Consider the following 19,762-nt stretch of genomic DNA (forward strand, 5'->3'; position numbering starts at 1 on the left):
GCATTTACTGCCGACTTTTTCACGTTAAGTATACGAGAGCGCAACTTATCGATCGATGTTATGTAAATATGCAATCGTAACTGTAAATATGCACTTTTGTTGTGTCTTTAAACAGGATATTAAGTGCTTGCAAAATGATCCGACACAGTAAACTAAGAATTGATGCGTGTGAGTATCATTTTACTGTTTCCTTCATTTTTCATTGCGTTTGATTTCCACCCGATATCAACGACGATACTTTCATCAAAGAACACACTTATGCATGACACATTATGTATAAAGAACAATAAAATCATGAAATCCACACGATATTGTTAAAGCTAACTATTTTTTTTATATTCATAACTTCTTTTTTTTTTTTTATTTACATTACAGGTATATGGCAAATAATTAAGTGTAATTAAAATTATATTCTTAGATGTAAGACAATTCCTTATTCCTGCACACTAATAAATTACCTGAGGTGATTGTAAAAATATATTTTACATTAAAACAATGTCACCACTATGTTATTTAGTCTAATAAAATTGTTCGATAGATTAGAGAATTGCACTTTTCCTTTTACATATTACTTGTAAGTAAGACTTCTGCGAAACGAAGTGTCTGGACGGAATGTTGATGCTCTATTCGAAAATTTCTAAGATAGAGACGCTAACTTTTTCATCTCCCGACCGTACGTTCTCTTTGAGTAAACGTTTATCCTAAATATAACAATCCTATATCAAATGTATAAATGTATGATGTACAATGTATACAGAGTGCGATTTTGTAGAAATGTTAAGTGCAAAGAGATTAAAAACAACTGGTAACAGTACGTAACGGAAACGTACACGAAACGTGCTTATCTAATATGATAATTTACATTATTGTATGCAACCTTGCTCGTTTACAGCATCCACTTTTAACACAATTACTTCTGATTATTGCGCGTTAAATTCTGTCCGTAAAGAATATATATCGTACAATCTACATACGTATGAAAAACAAGTTATGAACTTTGATCACAGTCACAGCATTACTTCACGCAACGCGTAATCAATATTTCGTATCAAACTGCTATAATAACGTTTCGATTTGTAACGTCGGCAAACAAACACTTCATGCTAATGTCCATTTCGGCTCACCGACTGAACAATTTATCTTGAGTAGATAATGTTGAATTATGCACAATTATTAGATAAATTGTATCACAAATTAAATATCAAAACTATATAAAATTGTTTCAGCTGATACTCGTTAATGAGTATATATTTATTATGTATCGATAATATTTAGCAGAAGCAAAGTATTTTGTTCATTGTCATAAAAAATCTAAATGTTTTTCAAAAAGTGTATAAATTAATGTAGATATAAATAAAATACAGCCCGCACAGAAATAAATTTATGTTTCTTCTTATACAGGTTCTGGTTTTAAATGTGAATGTTTCTTACTGCTCAGTTCTTGTAAAAAATTGATTAATTATTTTTTCTTTTATTTTTTTTTTCTTTTTAAGGCAGTGAAAAGAGCACTTGTAATATAATTTGTGTAAAATTGCAGCTGAAACTCGAATTTCCTAGCTGTCATTTTTATTACAATCAATCTAGTATCAACCAATGTCAGAAATTAAAAAATTATATTATTCCTATTAACAAAACTATCATTTGGATAAAAAAAAAACATGTAAAGTACTCCCTCCCTTCCTTTCTCTTTCACTCTCACTCCGTCGTAACATTTATATGTATATCATATATGTATAATCACGAAAAACCGTACGTTTTAATAATAATTAATTTCAAGTGTATATTCAGCGTCGTATTCTCGGTTTGAGTATCGTATTTAAAGCAGAGAGTTTATCTTTTAACCAAGAAATACGTTCATGTTGTTTTCTTCAGCGTTGTTCGCGTCGGGCTAAAATCAAATAAAAATAATTAACAATCATGCATTTGTCCCAGTGCAATACAAATTGTACATTAGTATTATCAGAATTTATGATCTAATTGTCACTTCAAATATGATATAAGATATTCACTTGTATAGAATCGGAGATGGATAATCCAGTTGACAAATTTGCGGAGAGGTTTCCAAAATCTACGAAATCAGTATTCCAATCGAAATTGAATTGCTGACTATCCATGTCCAACAGACATGCCCCTTCAGAATTACCTGAAAAATATTATGTAACAGATTACAATTAATTATGCGACATTTTCAAGGCGCATATATATAAGGCGTAGAAGTCGCACGACGTTCAAATTGTATCAGAATATAAACTAATGACGATTGAAATAAATAATTAAATTACCGGTGTTGTTTATCGGCTGCAATCCGCCTTGATTCAGCGTGACTTTGTTTAACATCAGCAAGTTCGCGTTAGACTGTTGCAATTGCGATTGATTCGGTAATTGTGTTTGATACGAAAATGGAACGTCCGTCGTTACCGGCATGTTTGATTGCAATGGTTGATATTGTTGCTGTATCACAGGGTTGTAAGAGTTGTAAGATCCATCCATAGGGGATGGTGTTCGCCCTGGCGATACTTGAGGCCTGAAAAGAGCACGAGTTAGTAAAATATAGATATTCAAATAAGAACTTGTTGTTCTTAACGTTTATAATCAAGTTTATGTAGTCTTAATTTTTTTAAAATTATTAATTTAATTACCTTAAGGTTTGCATACTGCTATGTGGTTGCGGAGACAATTTTACAGGCTGCAAATTTAAACCACTGGTATTTGATACGCCTGGACCTCCGAACGGTGACAATCGCTCGGCTGGCTCGGCTTTGACGATATTAAAATTAATAGGCTGGTTTCCCGCATCTAAAATATTATTCATATGTATAAGGTGATTAACGTGAACTTAACCTACATGCATAGCATTATGATATTATTAGCAATGATATTAATAACAAGCATGCGAAAGAAACATAAGGAAATTCTTAAAGAAAAAGCGTGATCTACTGCGTACGTGTTATATACATTATACATGCCCATACACACTCTTACACAATTTTAATATATTTTCACTCTCCAAGCTTTTCAATTATATAAAAATCATCTTCTATGTTCTAAACAATCACGTTGTCTGATTTAAACCAGGAGCAACTGTTCACACACTGTATTAACATTGCTGTGTCGTACCTGAATCTGCGACATGTATCGGTAAACATTTTTTTTTTTCTTTTTTTTTTATCTGAAACTGTATGGGAGCAGAGAATAAATAGACACTTTTTTTTCTTTTTGCATCACCAAGTGATTATACATATATAATGTATATAGAGATGTATTACATATGTAATTCATACAATATGTAAATATATTTATCTGTTCACAAAAGAAGCAGTTTATAAAAACTTTATTTTCATAAAAATATTGCACAATATTTGATTGTACTATGCTATAATTGCTGCACAAATTGTGTATAAGGACCGTTGGTTTTTTTTTTTTTTATTAATTGCCCACTAACTACACGAGTATTCTTTTACAAAAATCGAGACAAAAGATCATTGTAGAACAAAAATGTTTCACGATTTTTCGACCCGGTTTTTGATTGGAATAATATTATGTAGTTGTCTTTAAAAAACACTGTGTATAAATATATATATATAAATACACGTAGCTGATTTCTAAAAGTATAATATTGTTGCACAAGAGCAGTACACTCGCACTATACAAAGTTTGAGCTATGAAATTTTTACTTATACATATCTATTGCCACGAGCAATGATTCCACATAATTATCGTAGCTAGCTCCCCGTTGTAAGATCTAAAGATACGTTGCACACCTGCTTCGCAGAATCAATTATCTCGCGCAAATATCCGTAAATAGAAAAATACAATATTATTATATTCCAAAATATACAAGCTCACTGCTTCCTAACTTTCAAATTCAAACTCCGAAATCCTATGTAAAATACATCTTTAAAAAAGTATAAAACAAGAACTTGTCTGTATGTGAAAATGTATGGATAATGAAACTTTATACGATAAGCTTCCCTTTCCACTGTGAAAATTATTTCATTAACGATACGGTGGAGTTCGCGAAAAATACCAGAAACAAAATTATATACACGTACACGCATAAAGCCGTATTAAATTGGTACATAACGTTCTTGAAATTTTAATCCACATTTTCAAAGTGTAAAGGGATTGAATCAATTAGATGGTTAGTGTGTGACGAGAAGTAAATATAATCAAACAATCGTTGATTGTTTAAAATCGTTATACAATCGTTTATACAAATACTGCAAGTATTTTCAACTTCGCACGTATTCCAGCGTTAAAAAAAATTTTTTTTTTAACAATTTGATCATGTTTGTCGTAACAATTAACAAATGTACGAAATAGGCCTTGCTAAAATGTACAAAAAATTTTACAGGCTTCATTGTAAAAGGCCTCTTGTTTTCGTATGCGTATAAGCGTATATTTCTGCACCAAGAGTATGTAGAAAAAACATCAATGGCGAAAATTGATTATAGCAGACAGAAAGAGATCAAAGGATTGAAAATGGATAATCGACTCCGGTATTCATTCCTTCAATGAGAAACGTGACGTAAGAATAAATAGCATGAGTTTTGCATTCGAGATGAGATTTAGTCCCGTCCCAATGACAGTACAATGTAATACCAATAATGTTGCCCACCATAATCCCAAGCTAGAATTATGAAGGATTCTAGAAATATATACTCACGCTTCTCAGTTTCTGCTATATGTTTGAAAAGTATGGAGCTCGAGCTGTTATTAAGCTTTTGTCTCTTTCGCCTTAACGAATCAGCATCATCTACAAATGATTGTACATTAATGAATATTTTCATTATATTCCGCATATAACATTGCGTACAATTGCTCTGTATAAGAAAGGCCTCACGTATTTGAACCCCATCGATTTTCTTAATGTACATTAATAAAGTTTGAAGCCCAAAAAATTGATTTAGCTTCGGACAAACTGGGCCGAGGATTTTCATCGAGACAGATTTTATAATTAGTAGTTCGTAACAACACGAGAAGAAAAGGATGTTTGTATAAACTCGTAATATCATATAAAACTTAACAACAAATAGTAAAGCAACGCACATTAAGAGTATATAAAAATATAACAGCGTCGAACTTGACTAGAAAATGTAGTTAGTTATTTGATAATAAATAACAATTATTGAAAACTTACAAATTATTTGTAAATATCGTTAATAGGAAATATTAAGGGGAAAAAAAAAAAAAAGTAACAAATTGCACTTCGACTAGATTACATTTTGATAAATGCATCGATCTTACAAGAATCGATTCATTTTCTACGGCAACATGTCTTAGGAAAAATATATTTCGAATTTTTCCGTATTTTTTAAATAATCTCCTCGACTCATTGATACATCTTCGAATGAGTGTACCATCAAAATTGCAAATTTCCACCAAGACTGGCGATAATAATAAAGGCTTACGTAGATGCAATAAAGTATAGTGTTCCTCACATTACGGCAAACAAAATCGGCTAAATTCAAAGGTAATTCCACGTACAAATACAAGTATCGAATTATTTTCAACTTGGCAGTATACAAACAAAGAACAAGTATCAAATTGATCGTTAAAATCTTTCAATTAGATAACTTAGGTCTCTTTCGCTTCTGTTAGTATCTTCCCACCCTCGACTAGACTGTAATAAAAAGACATTTCATCAAATTCTGAGACAGTCGCGCGTGGTGCCATTGTAGTGTACAGAGCATAATGCTCAGCTTCAGTTAAATCAACATCGTAAGACGGTGTGTCATCGTCATCTAGCTTGAGAGACTTAACGCTCGTTCCACTCGTCATACTAGGACGTGGAATTTGTGATTGCGCGGCATCTTGTACAGAGTTCTTCAATAAATAAGAAGTATTCAATGACAGATCGCTGTCTCTGTCTAAATCTGATTCTGAGCACTTGTCTTTTTTATTTCTTTTAGCAAATAATTTTGAAAATAGCCCCTGTCTCGCGTGTTTCGACAAAGCACTGGGTAAAGACGGCAAATTTTTATTTGGCGCCTCGGTAGGGGAGGTAGTAAGTGTTTGAGCGGATATTGGACGCGGCAAAAGAGGCATCGACGGCATTTTCCGTATTCGTTTCGGAGGCAAGGGTGGCAATCTTTCTTCCGCCTCGTGCATCATGTCTCTCTTTGCTGTTAATATTGGAGACGCAATAGGTACCTGCGCATCTAGCTCCGGAACGGCTACGTCTTCGTATCTTTTTTCATCGGTGATTTCGAACAATTCTACTGGATTTTTCATGGCCATTTGCAAACTCGTGTACGTCTGATTGTCGCAGACATCAATATCCATCATTTGCGGATTCACATTTGTCTCTGTAGAAGCGTTTACCAATTTGTTATGCGTATCAGCATAAATTTGATCAAGCTCAGCTACTTGCGATAGAAATTCATTAAACGTTTTACTGCCGCCATCAGTCTCAATTTTTATCTCCGTATTTTCTTTAAGGCACGCTTGTCCCTTTTGCACCCATTTGCCTATTTCAGAATAGTCAAACCAATCTGACTTACCCTTTGAATTATCTACATTTCTCGATGCGGTTATACCGTCTTCTTGCGCGTTGGATTTCGCATAAGAATCCGCATCGATTGTTCCTTCTTTATAATCGGCAGTAAATGCATTATTTTCTATATTATTATTAAAGGAATATAATTTATTAATATCTTTAGTATTTTCCATATTATTTCCCGATACTGCCGTTATTTCATTATTTTCACCGTTTAAAACGACATCTTTCGCGGACTGATCTATCAGTTGTGCAGAATTTATTAACGCCTTTAAATCGCCGTTACAAACGTCCGTGTGATTTTTTACGTTATACAAATCGTTCAGAGCACGCAATGCGGATATTTTATCGTTCGCTCTTTTCGCGTCTAAATTATTATTGTTGAATTCGTCGATGTTACGCGAAAATTTAGGAGTTACGTTGGCAAGAAGGGAAGTCTCCGTAGACAAGATTTTACTGAAGGTATTGTAATCTGCCTTCTTTCTGGCAAATGCTTTCCGTAATGACCAGAAAGCAGGCCTACCTGTACCTAGTGGTAACATCTGAAACGGTAGCGGTTCACTCGTAGCACCATCTGATGGCCTTCTAAGTTGAATATACACTTGCACCGGTTGTTCCACTTGCTGGGTACGATAGCTGGGCGTTCTGAACGCTATTGCCGTCTATAAAAAATATCGACATAAATAAAAAATACGCAAATATAATTTTATATTATACATACTGCAGTTATTGAATTATGTAATTCTCATATGTAATTGCTAACGTTAACTTACTTGTTTATGTACATGTGTCGGTTGAAAATCACCATATCCTTCCCAGAGTTGTTGCCCGTCTCTCTCTTCAAAAAATCTCACTTGTATGTCTTCTTTCGCAACTTTTTCACACAGCAAAATCATATCCATGCCACCAGCTACTGACGCGCTGCAATGGCTCAATTTGCAAATAACAAGATCTGACATTGCTTCTGAAAACAGCACGTATGTCGCAAGTGAAAAATTTTGTTTTAAATTTACAAGTATGTATATTTAAAAAACGACACATTACGTACTTTTATCATAAATCGGGTCCGACACGATCGGTGGTAACGGCTTGTTAAATTTTTTATTCGATCCCTCTAAGAAAACTTGAAAACATAATCTCACTGCATTTAGATCTATGTTAGTTGGATGTCTCTTATGTTCAAAGCCAGCTGCAATCATTTAAATTCTCGTTACACACGGTTTATTCGAATTTCTAAGAAATTTAACCACTTGCGTTGGCAACGAATTAACTGACGCGCGTGTAAAAATAAATAATCTTATACGTAAAGTACGTAAGATATAAATCATAAAAAAAAAATAAAAAAAAAATTAAAAAACATTGGAACGTTCGTGGTACGTTTTTCCAGCGCAAGTAATTAATAAGAGTAATACGCACTTCGAAAAGGATCCACTCTTAACTCCTGACGCACTCTGAGAGCTTCTTCGATGTCTTTCTTTTTTACACACTGAATACCCAGATTTGAGAAGGTGACAACCATATTTCCGGGTGGAACTTCCACTGTACAAACACCTTGCTTGCATACTTCCTTGCCGACGAGATTGTGTGGATGGGGTCTGTATGGCATGTCCTTTGTCACACAGGATACAACTACCATAGCACGACCCTTGTAACCCAAGATCTACAGAGTATTGTAAAAATACAGTAATAAGAAGGAATAAAAATTCCAAAAAAAATCGCTAAATAATACTAATAATAAACTAACTCGTATGCTAGGAAAAGTTTTGTTCTCTGGTGTGCTGTTGACGCCCGGGATGCTGCCAGCTGATCTCCCTTCACACTCATAGCGAAACCGTAGCGCTTTACTCGCTGGCTGTTCTAAAATTTCAACGCGCGGTTGAACGTGCTCGCTGTCCATCGCTATGGTGGCCATAGAATCAGGATCAGTGGTTTGAATAACATCAACTAGAATAAAATAGTAAAAAAATATGATTAAAAAAAAAACTACAATTATAATAATAATATAATAAATAAATAAATACACTTTTACAATTATACTCACTGATATCACTTATATTAAGATCTCCATCGTTTATACTATTGTACTGTTCCATGACTATGACTGTTTAATGCCTTGAGCTTTGTCCATCTGAAATGCAATTAGAAATAATTTAATCGGTCATTTGATCACATAATTAAAAAAAGTATTTTTCTATTTCTATTTCAATGATAAAAAATACAAAAAAGCATCTCTATTAATGGCTGAGATAATGAGATAAATTCTAGTGAGAACCAACACGATATCTTACACATTCTCAAAGAATCTTTTCGGACCGAGACCAAGATATGCCCCCCTACGAATATATAACTTGAATACCTCAAGTTGAATTTATTACAATGTACATTGCCGTTTAAACAACAAGTGGTACTTAAGCTAGTATTAGCAGGCAACTGGCGAGATAAACGGAAATTCCACGGTAGCTCTCGGAGCCGAGAACGACAGCTGTTCGTGCGCGGGGATACGTCCAGAGACACTGCATCGCAAGTGTCCCGGGGGAAAAAAGGAGCGCGAGGAGGGACTCAACGCTGATCCAATCATTATTTTGGGCGAGCCTAGGCCCGTACAGGCCGCGTATCTATAATTAAACTATCGTAGGACAATGTAGCGGGAGAGAGACGGAGAGAGAGAGATAAAAAGAAGGCGACGAGAAAGCGAGAGAGAGAGAGAGAGAGGGAAGAGTGCGAGTCCATCGAGAGCGAAAGAGTGGACGGAAAACTTGCCTGCTGCGCGAATCAACATGCTATATATTTCCGAGGCGGTGACGCTGTGGCTGCGTGCTCCCGCGTCGTCCCCGTGCGCGTTGTTCGCGCGGCCGCGGGCACACCGAGGCCGAGAGATGAGCGATCTCGGCGGCTCTAATCACGGCGGGATCTCGACGTTCGTCGTGGTTCGTCTCGCTAATGAGAATCCGTTGGCCTCGCGCGCTTTACTGCGCCGCGTACTCGGGGCCCCCCCGCGAGCCCGTGACGTGAGACCGGACGAACGATACCGACGAGCCCAACTGACTTCACTGACTCAGGCTAACTGACCGACCGGACCAGCCGCAACTCTCGGGAGTGGTGGTAGGGAGATTTCGCGCGCGCGCACGTAATCGCGCGGAGACGAGAGCCATCGGATACTACCGCGTCATCCGCATACTGACCGATACTTGGCTTCGTCCGGAGTAAAAGGCGGCAATCATAAATCTCATGTCTAACGATAAGGCAAACCCTCGAGATAGCGTAGGGCCGTTTCGGGGATGCTTAGACGGGGCTTTGAAATTCAAGGCCGAGCCCGGGACGACCATTTTAGGACCGTGACGGCTCTCGAGACATAGTTTGGTAAGGATCGATGTTCTTTTTTTTTATATGGGGAAATTATTCGACGCACAACAGCTGTACCGTTCTATCTTAACTAGCGGCGTAGCGTATTACAAAAAAAAAATTAAATACTTGCATTTTTTTCATAGCGATACCCGTTTTCGTTCGGTCACACCCTGTACGTCGTCGTCAGTCATTTGTCGCCGGCAACGTCCGTGTATTTCGTCCCCATGGCGAGAGGTGCGCGTGCAAACAATCTCAATCGCATTCAGGCACAGTTTTACGTACGAGCGATATGCCAGAAACGATTGCTGTGCTGTCGAAGCGGAACCCGGGCCCGCGACCGGCGGCAGTCACCAGGGTGGAGACCAGACCGTCTCGATGCGTTCAACATAGATCAACGTATATCCCAGCGAGATGCCATCCGCGAGCGAGTCCATACCGATGCACCGATCATCGTGCACCTCAGAGACCCTACAAACAGGCAGTCGGGCTGCCGGTGATTAGAACTGTTCGCGGAACCCCGATGCCCGTTCCCAAGAGCTCTGATCGTCGCCTCCCCGGGTTTCTCAACGCTTGCACTCGCTGCAAGAAGAGCCTCTCGATGATGGACCTGACCCTGCCCGTCGTCGATCCTGACATCGGCGATCTAAAGTGAGCCGCTCTCTCCGAGACAAATATAGTATTATAGTATTGTACACCGAAAGACAGATATAGCACTTACCGCGGCGACGTTTCAGGTCGGAGGCCGGTTCTTCTGCCAGTCGTTTCGACGAGATCGTCGACAGGACCAAGGAAATTTTGGCAAACGGCAGCGGCAGATCCTGGACAGATGTTACGCCGTCTTCGGAATCCGAACAGGGCGAAGGTGCTAATCTGACGGAAGATCCGACGATCAAAGCAGCGAATATAGTATACCGCGTGCTGATACTGAATGCGTGGCGACGTGGACGCACCAAGATCGCGGAGCTGGAGCAACAGGTGGAACACCTACACTTGCAGATCGAGTTCTTGCGCCGATTGCTGCTTACCGAAAACGACCGGGTCGACAGGCTGAACGGCGAGCTGCATCGCGAAAAATTGCAGCTCAAGGAGATGACACGCGAGCGCGACGTCGTCAAATCGGTACGGTCAATTTTTCGTTTAATTTTTTTTCTTTATCTAATTTGCTTGCTTAAACTAAATATACCAATTTTTTTTTTGAGCAACACAATTTTCAAAATATTCTTTAAATAAAATTTGTATGCATTTTTTAATATTTGGCAATTTAGTGTACACGCCGTCTTACGCTTGCAGCGCATCACTCCCGTATATACTGAACGAACGCAAGAGTTCAGTGACATGTTTCTAATTACGGGGATGATGTTACTGCGAGAAAGCGCGATACGTATTCTGGCGACACGTGTTCTGGCGACACGCGATAGACCGTTTATGACGGAAAAATATATGCTTCTCGCACTTTATTTATTATTTAATGTTTATTTAACGATATGGTGTATTTATATTAATAAAATTATTAATCTAATGAAAAGCAGTAATACGTGTTATTGGACGTTTCGTTGCAGGAAAAAGAAAAATTAGAAGCTGAATTAAAACGCGCCGAAGAAGTCTCTCAAGACCGACTGGTTACTGTAGGTAACTTGAAAAACGAGCTCGTTACTGCACAGGATCAGCTAAAAGCACTCGACGTGCAAATAACAAAGGATCGAGAGAAGCTCTTGAAGTTACGAGAAGATAAGAAGATTCTTCTAGATAAAGTTCGGTTTTTTACTTTCTCGAAAATAATATTGTATTAGCTAGGCTCTTTTAAACTTTTACTCGCAGAGATATTTCGCGAATGCAAGCTAATTTATCGCAATTTTTCGATTTTATCTTAATTGCTAATTTTTGCTCGAGAAGTATCTAATGAACTATGATGATCCGCGATTCTTAACCGGTCGTACATAAGCAGCCGTATAACGCGGGGTTGATAAAAAATTGATATGTTGTTCGGTGAGTCATTGTTACTTCGTCCCAGACACGAGGTTGCGACCCCCTTCTTTCTCTTGGGGGTGGCTCTCCCACGCGCGATTTCTACGTGAACTCCTTTCGCGTTCCGCGAATCAACTGACTCACTTTTTCTTTCTTCTTGACCCTTTCCATGGAGATTAGACATCTCCGTATATCACGTAAAATCTTTATTGCACAATAGTTGAAGTCGCCCGGGTTATACATATTTCTGATCAATATCCTGGGAATTCTTAAGACCGATGATTTACAGTAGACTTTATTTAAGAATTAAATTTTTGAAGGTAAAGATATATAGCTTAGATAGAAAAATGGTCCGGTGCGGTTTAAAATTAGAATATTCTCATCGGTGTAACGTTACGTTGCCAATTTATTAAGCTTAGATTACTAAGCGTGTGTCATCTCGCGACATCCGCTACTTTTTCAAAGTTTTCTGAATTGCTCGAGTAACGTCAGGTCATTGTACGACGAAAGAAATATAGCTTGCGGATGAGTCACACCTTTCGCGTTTCGTCGGTGACTCAATATCACGTAATACTCCTTCCGTACCAGGAAAAAGGATCAATACTACTTGCCCTATTAACTTTTATCTACTGCGGAATCGCGGGATATCGTGGAAATTTGTAATCAGCATAAATACATAGTTACTTACACGAGCATGTAATTTGCACATCTGTATCGTGGATCCTACATCTGATTTTTATAATACGTAGGAGATAAATATTTTCTGTAAAATTTTGGACCTTGAAAATGTCTTCTAAATTGATCCCGTTTCTATTAATTAAAACAGCTAAAATTTATTAATTTGAAATTAAAACACAAACTAATTAAAAAAAAAAAGATAAGTATTAATCTGTATAAATGATATTCTTATTGTAAATTTACTTAAACCATACGAATATTTGCTCAGGTATCAGCCAGTGAAGCACTAGCGTCAGAATGTGATGTCAAAGCTGAAAAAGCAGAATCTACTGCCGAGAAGTTACAACTTCAATTAGTGGCACAAGTATCTTTGGCAGAGTCTACGCAGGAACAGCTTCAACGTACTTCCAGGTATACTTGTGCCATATATCTGCAACTCGAAACACGTTAAGTACTTAAATTTAGCAATAATAAAAGTAACGTTTTACAGGGAGCTGCAAAATGCAACGAATGAAAAACAGAAATTGGAGAAACGTTTAAAAGCTAGCGAAAACGATGCGAAGACTTTGAGCTTACGCGCGATTACCTTGGAGAGTCAGCTGGCTGATCGAGAAGTCGAGCTTCAACGTGTTGAAACGGAATATCGCTCACAAGTGTAAGCTATGTCTTTAAAAAGAATAAAAGGAGTCCCTTGGTTTTTAAGATTGAATAATGCAACAAGATATTTTCGTACCCCGTTAGGACGGAATTAGGCGAGCTGAGAGAACGACTGCTGCGATACTCGCAAGAAAGCGGCTGGAGCAGTCGGATATTACAGATTGCTGGGAGCATCATGCGCGTGTCGATCTTACGGACTTTCGCGTTTCTATCTAGTGCTACTTTGCCGTTGTCGCCGTAGCTAGGTACTTTATTGCAACTCGTAATTTCCAGCTTAATCTAATAATTCAATTTTTTAGGGCATTAGGCGACTTTAAACGAAGGGGACTAAAGTTCAGTTGATCCAAATGTATTCGGGAAGCGTATCGCGTAATCGAAAATAGAAAACAAGATCGTCAAGCGTAGAACAGTTGCAGAGCACCCGAGAAGTGGTATACACTAGCATTTCATATTTAAAATACATTGCAATTTTCTTTTTTTTAATTAATATTTAATTTTTAAAAAGTAGAGATTTTATATGTATATGTATGCATACGTTTGAAACACATCCATATACTTTATGTACGCATATCAATAAATAAAACATTTTTAATAAACTATACATATTTTAATTGATTCCCAACCAAAAAAATACCGCGTTAGATCGAATTGAATTTATTAAGTTAGCTTAATTTTTATTACTTTATACTGTGCATTTTTTTTTTAACGTAGAGAAAGCAAAAGTAAATAACGCGCACGAAGCTCAAGTATAGTAATGTCTAATCCTTGGATTTCTCGACACGGAGTATCCAAAAATGCTCGAGAAGTGTTAGGAGGTTAGGAGGAGTAAGTTGGTAGTACGATCAGAGCGCCGTTCCCGCTAACTTCGTGGCCACGCCTTTTTTGTAATGGTTACCCTTTCGAGGTGTGGCCACGAAATTGGCGGGAACGACGCTCTGTATAAATGTAGATATTATATTTTTTATCTACATAAACTGATAAAAATAAATTACAGTCAGCATTATTTCGTGGTAGATAATGTGACGAGGCGGTTAGTTTTTTTTTTTTTGCTATTGCGAGGCGTAGTATGATTTAACGATTGTTGGCCATTCATCCATTATTTCGCAACGAATAGTATGCTATTGCAATTACTACGTCCTATGCTATTCATCTCTACTTCATATAAGTACATGTTACTGCATCTTAAATAAATACGTATACCAGAATGCGATGCTCATAGCACGAACCGCAATACTTCGTTATGACTAGTTAATCATGCTTATTATATCGCAAGTATTATACGTCGATAAGAAATAGATGTAATACGTGGTGTTTCAGAATACAATCATATTTTGTACTGAATGTACATACACGCTAATTAGCTTATATTACATCGGGCATTGTCGACGTTGGAAATACCGCGTAATCACTGTGCTGTTATCATAGGTAAGACGAAGAAACGAAACTAGCGCTAAGCTTTAATATCCTCGCTTCATTATCGGCCACTTCTCAAGTTCTTTTGCAATCACATATTCCGCTTTACGCGAGAGAATATATTTGAAACTAATACTGGTTAACGGAACGTTTATAATGCTATTATAGTGATCCCTTCATCAAATGCACCACCCCCTATATAACAATTATAAAAGAGAATAAATTAAAAAAAAATAAAATAAAATAATAATAATACGTATTTTGATTTGTTGTGTCGTATATCCTTATACAGTGATATTACCTACATCGTTCGATAAACGCGTTAATGTAATTCTCTTTAATGCTCGTCATAAAATCTATCGTAAGATCAACTACGCTAAATATCAATACTGTAATATTGAGCAATTCTAATGTTGAGGTAAGATTGCTCTTGCTGGATATTCTCCGTTTTATAAAAACGTCGCCACGGTAGAAATAGCATCGCCTACTTTGTCGGAAGATTAGATTCCTGATAGTCTTCGGCATAAACAGAAAAAAAAGATTATTCTAAAAATGCTAATCATCTATATATCAAAATGTGCGATAAAGATCTTTCCTTTCTGACCTCGCTGTCGGCAGAAAGTCACTATAAGACGAACTCTTAACAGGATTTATTATCGAAAAAGTGAGTTTTTACCATCGGAAACCGCTTTCACTATAAAAAAGAAATTAAAAATAAATAAATAAATACATAGATTCATTAACAGTTCAGAAATTCGATCCTGTAATTTCCCAATTAGATCATGCCGAAGCCCTCCGTGCCTTCACTGATTGCCAACAGCAATGCTCGTTCGAAGTGGTCATAGCACTCGTAATCAGGCAAGCAGAGTTGGTTAAAGCTGAAAAACAATATTAATGGAAAATTATTAATAAAGCGAAAAACGTATAAATATCATAACGACGAACGAGAATGTACCAAGTATGTGCCGTGGGCAAATTAGCGAACGTTGGTGCAGCCGTAATTTGAAACCGAGGACTCAGTTGTTGAAATCCACCGGGCGGCAATTGCGAGCAGCCCGTGGTGAATTGAAGCAATCGTGCCATTTCCTCCTGCGTGAAATTGCTCACTGCTGTCCAGAACCAGCCGAGTACTCGAAGAAATTCTGGAGAACTTCCGTTAGCTATGTGATGCGCGCGTAAATCTGCTACACTATACTCGCCAGTTCCGCACAATAACAACTGTAAACCGAATAAGAGCATAAAGTCACAACACTTTCACATAAACGTATTTCAATAAATTTTACACACCTCCAATTCATTTTCATCAAATATGCCTAAAAGGTTGTCAGGAATTAATTCGTTAAGACCGCGCAAGAAATGATCGACTTCGTTGCGAACAGAAGTAGCAAGTCGGTGTTGAGCGAGCGCATCCAGATAACGAAGCTTCGTATCATTGGTCACACGAACTTTGCTACCACCAGGAATTAATTCTGCCACCTATACAAAACATAGATAATCAGATTTCAGAATTGTGTAGTAAATTTCGCTTACTGTTTTTACCACGTTCAAGATAGTAAGTACCTTTAACAATTGTCCATCTTTGTCATATTCTTCTTCAACGAAGTACAATTCCATTTCTTCGACATCATTCTCGAGAATATATTTCACCTTACTTAAATACAAGTCAGGATCATCTTGTTCGAAATACTGAATACACATAAAAAAAATAACTATTACTCGATTCTTTTTTTTTGCGTAGGAATAAAAAAAAAATTTTTAAGTAATTTGTATTACCTTGTAATGCACTCTAAGTCCTATAATTTGTGCAAGGAATGATCTGGTGAATCGAGCGCGTACTAACTGACGGTAGGAGCCGCCGAGCGCTGACTCGTAAAGACATTTGCCTACGATACGTCCGGCAAACTCATAGTGCTTCAATTTAAGATGGGGCGGACGTTTAGGATTTGGATGCACTAATGCCTGTTGCGATTCCCCAAATGAAGCGAACAAACCATTTCCCGGATCAAATAGTGCAGCGCATATCAATTCAAACCACTCGCGCCGCACACCACCCCAATCAACACCTAAAATAAAATAATGATTTTTATATTAGTTCTAAATCAATCTCTAGAAAAAAAAAATTCTTACGTAAACTTAATAATACATACCTTGTTCGCCTTGGAAAGTGATTTCAAAATTTCGACACCATTCGCTCACATAAAATCCTTTAGTAGCTTTCATGGACTTTTAAAAAAATGGACAAAAAATTAATTAATATTTATTTTTATAATTTTGGTGTTTGTAATATTAATATATTTACCGATTCTAATAGTTTATCACGTTGTATTTTCATCGGGAGTTTCTCGTGATAGTGCTTTTGATGATGCTTACGGACTTCGTGATAAAAGAAATCTTGTTTATCAGCAAACGTTTCACTACCGCCGATATTTTTTAAAAGAAACAAAGTGAAAGTAGCTGCTATAATATCACGATATAAGGATATTAGTTCAACTGGAGGTTGACATCCGTCGTCTATGGAAAATGGGTAGTATCCTTCGTGTTTATTAGACGAGCTTTCGAAATGGAACTGTAATTAACAATTTAAAAATTAGAAATTATAATTTTTCATGTTAAAATTAAAATTAAAAATGTATGTAACGTTGTTCTTGATGATATACCTTAGTCGAAGGACACAGTCTAAAGGTGACAAGTCTTTTGGGAATAAATTTTAATAAATATTCCTTAATTGTAAGTTGTTTAGGGGAAATAAAGCAGAAGACCTTCTTTGGTTTAGAAAATCTTTCTCCTTGCATGCCTAGTAACTTTGCGACGTAACAGATGTCAGGATCTTTGGACGCTACATTATTATGAACCATTCTCGCAACGGAATCTAGTAATAAGAAAGAAATAAAATACATAAATTTTATCATATAAAAATATAGAAAAATATCTAAATTAAAAAATTAAATTATTTTACATACTCTCGAGTACAATGATATCGAAATCCCCGTTATGCAGCTGCAATCCTGCCAAGCTGACAGTTGCATGGTAACACCCGCCTTTCGGAAAGCTTACTTTTAATCGAATTCGTTGACTTAAGGAATCGTAATCGAGTTGAATACTACAGTCTACCACTGATTCTTTATCTGCTACATTACCGATCTAAATACAAAACATTTGAGTATTAATATTAAATTTATTGTAATAATTATTAAGATAATTATTTTTAAAATATTTTCTGATTTACCTGCGTAATATCGACATTGTACCCTTCTGTAGGCTGATCTCCAGGACCAAATATACACAGATTGTTATATTCGTCACGCGGTTCTATTGTCATCGAATGGGCAATTCCTGCTGTACAAACAACCGTAGAACTTTGTCGTACAAAGACCGTTTTATTTGGATCTGGTGGACCTGTAATAATCAATGGTATCTTAGATCGATTTTTTTTATAACTAAAATATTAAGAAATAATTATTAATAATTCTGCTGATTGTGCTTTTGGAATTTACAAAGTAAAAACGGATTATTCATACTTTTTATTATAATGTATCAATTTATGCGATATTCTTGTTGTATTGCTCGGTATTATTTTACAACGCTCAAGTATCGGATATACGTACCAGGAAGGAAATTCTTAAGAAATGGGCTGCCATGAACATGACACGATCCGATAAGTACAGCTATTCGATACTGTCCCGCATGGCGAACAGTAAACTTTACTACTGCAGTATTTGCAGCTAAGGGATCTGTGCCTCCCAGTTCTATTAACGTAGCTACTCTACGCGTATCTTCCATCACCTCCACGATCAAATTATCTTTGTCACATATCGGGTACGGTTGACCGTTGCGTTGATAAAACTGTAAAAAAAAAAAAAAATCTTTATATCTAATTAAGACCTAAAATAACGAGCAATTACACGACCGTTCCGTTTAGTTCTGTCTTTCATTTAAAGATTTAATTGCATCTAAAACGCCACGATTTACATTTTGCGGATATTTCATTTCATATGCATATTTTCGTTCAAGCGATTATGTATGAATATAAATATCCGCAAAAAGATTCTAGTGGCGCGCAATCGCTTTACTCACTTTGACCGTAAAAGTCATCGTTTCACCAACCAGCTGAGGCTCTTCCCACTCGAAATGAACGCGGCAGTTACTCGGCAATAAATATTTCCCTGTGACGTACTGCAGAAGAGAGTGTTTCGCTTCGGGAGCTAGAGCGGGCTGCGTCATAGCAGCCAGGGTAACCAGCCCTGCCACTGACACAGAAACTACCAACATACCGCCTACGAATATAAAAAGTTATTTGTTAGTTTGGCGCATTTAATTAATGATCCTTCGATAATCAATAAAAAGAAAAAAAATATTAAATACATAATTATACAATAAAAAAAAAAGAAAAAAAAATTGCGTGAACGGAAAATCTACTTTTGGCTTGCATATGCCATTTTAATTTTTAATATCGCGCGTTTTCTTCCATCTTCCCAAAACAGCAACGTGGAAATCATTATTATTCAATTTTTATTGAAGTTTCACATTTCGAAAGAATTTTATTTCACAGAAATAAAACCTGAATATAAAAGCATGAACTCACCCCATGTCCAGGCATCTTGGTGTTGGCTGTTCTTTACAACGGCACTCCATAAATCCGCTTTGAGTGTTTCTAAATCTTCCTTTGAAGTAGGTAACGTTTGCCTAGCCTGGGTCCATCGTGGTAGATCCTTGCCAAGGGCTGCTCGTGCCGCATTGTCCTCCACCCAATATACGTCCTCCAGGGACATAACTTCCATCTGCATCAACCTAGTAAAATACAATATAAAATACGAGTCCCTCTTCAACGTGCACTCAGAATACATGTTTGACAAAGTAAATCTTCGTATCTTTAAAAAGAATTCATTTATATCGCGTAGATAACGATTTAAGCAGCCGCCTAATTATTTTTACATTTACACTTCGTTTATTTTTCTCTCTTACTTTTGATAGTAATTATGTAGGCCATGATCCATTAGCCATTGACGTAGCACCAGTCTCTGTTGCAGAAGACGCGCAGCACGCTGCAGACGTTCCTCATCTTGCGCCGGTAGCTCGGGCAGCGCGTCCACCTCGCCGCAACTCGCGAGGGTCGAGATGCCTGTCACAAAAGGAAAGCAATTCACATTTTATTTGGCAAATGCACACACACAACGAGCGGGTTAATTAGCCCGAGACAAAAGATCG

The 19,762-nt window shown here is 37.0% G+C and overlaps 3 protein-coding genes across 7 annotated transcripts in view; 1 reads left to right on the forward strand and 2 right to left on the reverse strand.

The window, feature by feature from the left end:
* Positions 1-311: 311 nt before the first annotated feature.
* Dl (dorsal protein) lies at positions 312-9,447 on the reverse strand. Of its 4 annotated transcripts, none has more exons than XM_070659387.1 (12): positions 9,260-9,447; positions 8,541-8,627; positions 8,244-8,443; positions 7,916-8,159; positions 7,548-7,688; positions 7,273-7,463; positions 7,029-7,161; positions 4,667-4,756; positions 2,640-2,796; positions 2,283-2,524; positions 2,010-2,143; positions 312-1,888 (listed from the first exon to the last, which is right to left on the reverse strand). In XM_070659387.1, the coding sequence occupies exons 2-12, from the start codon at positions 8,590-8,592 to the stop codon at positions 1,838-1,840; spliced, it is 1,635 nt and encodes a 544-aa protein (XP_070515488.1). In that variant the 5' UTR covers positions 8,593-8,627; positions 9,260-9,447; the 3' UTR covers positions 312-1,837. The 4 variants fall into 4 exon arrangements, with proteins under 4 accessions (XP_070515488.1, XP_070515486.1, XP_070515484.1 ...); XM_070659385.1 differs by having other exon boundaries at positions 7,023-7,161; XM_070659383.1 differs by lacking the exons at positions 312-1,888; positions 2,010-2,143; positions 2,283-2,524; positions 2,640-2,796; positions 4,667-4,756 and having other exon boundaries at positions 4,802-7,161.
* Positions 9,448-9,565: 118 nt separating this feature from the next.
* Positions 9,566-13,756, forward strand: LOC139104136 (myosin-3). Its single transcript, XM_070659389.1, is given in 8 exon segments — positions 9,566-10,126; positions 10,129-10,492; positions 10,579-10,963; positions 11,404-11,595; positions 12,756-12,898; positions 12,978-13,142; positions 13,229-13,389; positions 13,444-13,756. Coding segments are annotated over 7 exon segments (1,464 nt in total). The 5' UTR covers positions 9,566-10,068; the 3' UTR covers positions 13,386-13,389; positions 13,444-13,756.
* Positions 13,757-14,450: 694 nt separating this feature from the next.
* Positions 14,451-19,762, reverse strand: part of LOC139104132 (apoptosis-resistant E3 ubiquitin protein ligase 1) — a 57,785-nt gene continuing 52,473 nt past the window's right edge. For both annotated transcript variants that reach the window (XM_070659381.1, XM_070659382.1), the window contains 14 exons: positions 19,520-19,676; positions 19,140-19,345; positions 18,632-18,831; positions 18,163-18,400; positions 17,784-17,953; positions 17,518-17,698; positions 17,215-17,426; positions 16,857-17,123; positions 16,705-16,780; positions 16,331-16,620; positions 16,118-16,243; positions 15,845-16,033; positions 15,513-15,775; positions 14,451-15,435 (listed from right to left, as the gene is read on the reverse strand). In XM_070659381.1, coding sequence (XP_070515482.1) covers positions 15,333-15,435; positions 15,513-15,775; positions 15,845-16,033; positions 16,118-16,243; positions 16,331-16,620; positions 16,705-16,780; positions 16,857-17,123; positions 17,215-17,426; positions 17,518-17,698; positions 17,784-17,953; positions 18,163-18,400; positions 18,632-18,831; positions 19,140-19,345; positions 19,520-19,676 — 2,678 coding nt within the window. In that variant the 3' untranslated portion in view covers positions 14,451-15,332. The remainder of the gene's footprint in view (positions 15,436-15,512; positions 15,776-15,844; positions 16,034-16,117; positions 16,244-16,330; positions 16,621-16,704; positions 16,781-16,856; positions 17,124-17,214; positions 17,427-17,517; positions 17,699-17,783; positions 17,954-18,162; positions 18,401-18,631; positions 18,832-19,139; positions 19,346-19,519; positions 19,677-19,762) is intronic.

The sequence above is a fragment of the Cardiocondyla obscurior genome, linkage group LG07 (assembly GCF_019399895.1).
Source record: "Cardiocondyla obscurior isolate alpha-2009 linkage group LG07, Cobs3.1, whole genome shotgun sequence".
In the NCBI taxonomy this organism is placed as follows: Eukaryota; Metazoa; Arthropoda; class Insecta; order Hymenoptera; family Formicidae; genus Cardiocondyla; species Cardiocondyla obscurior.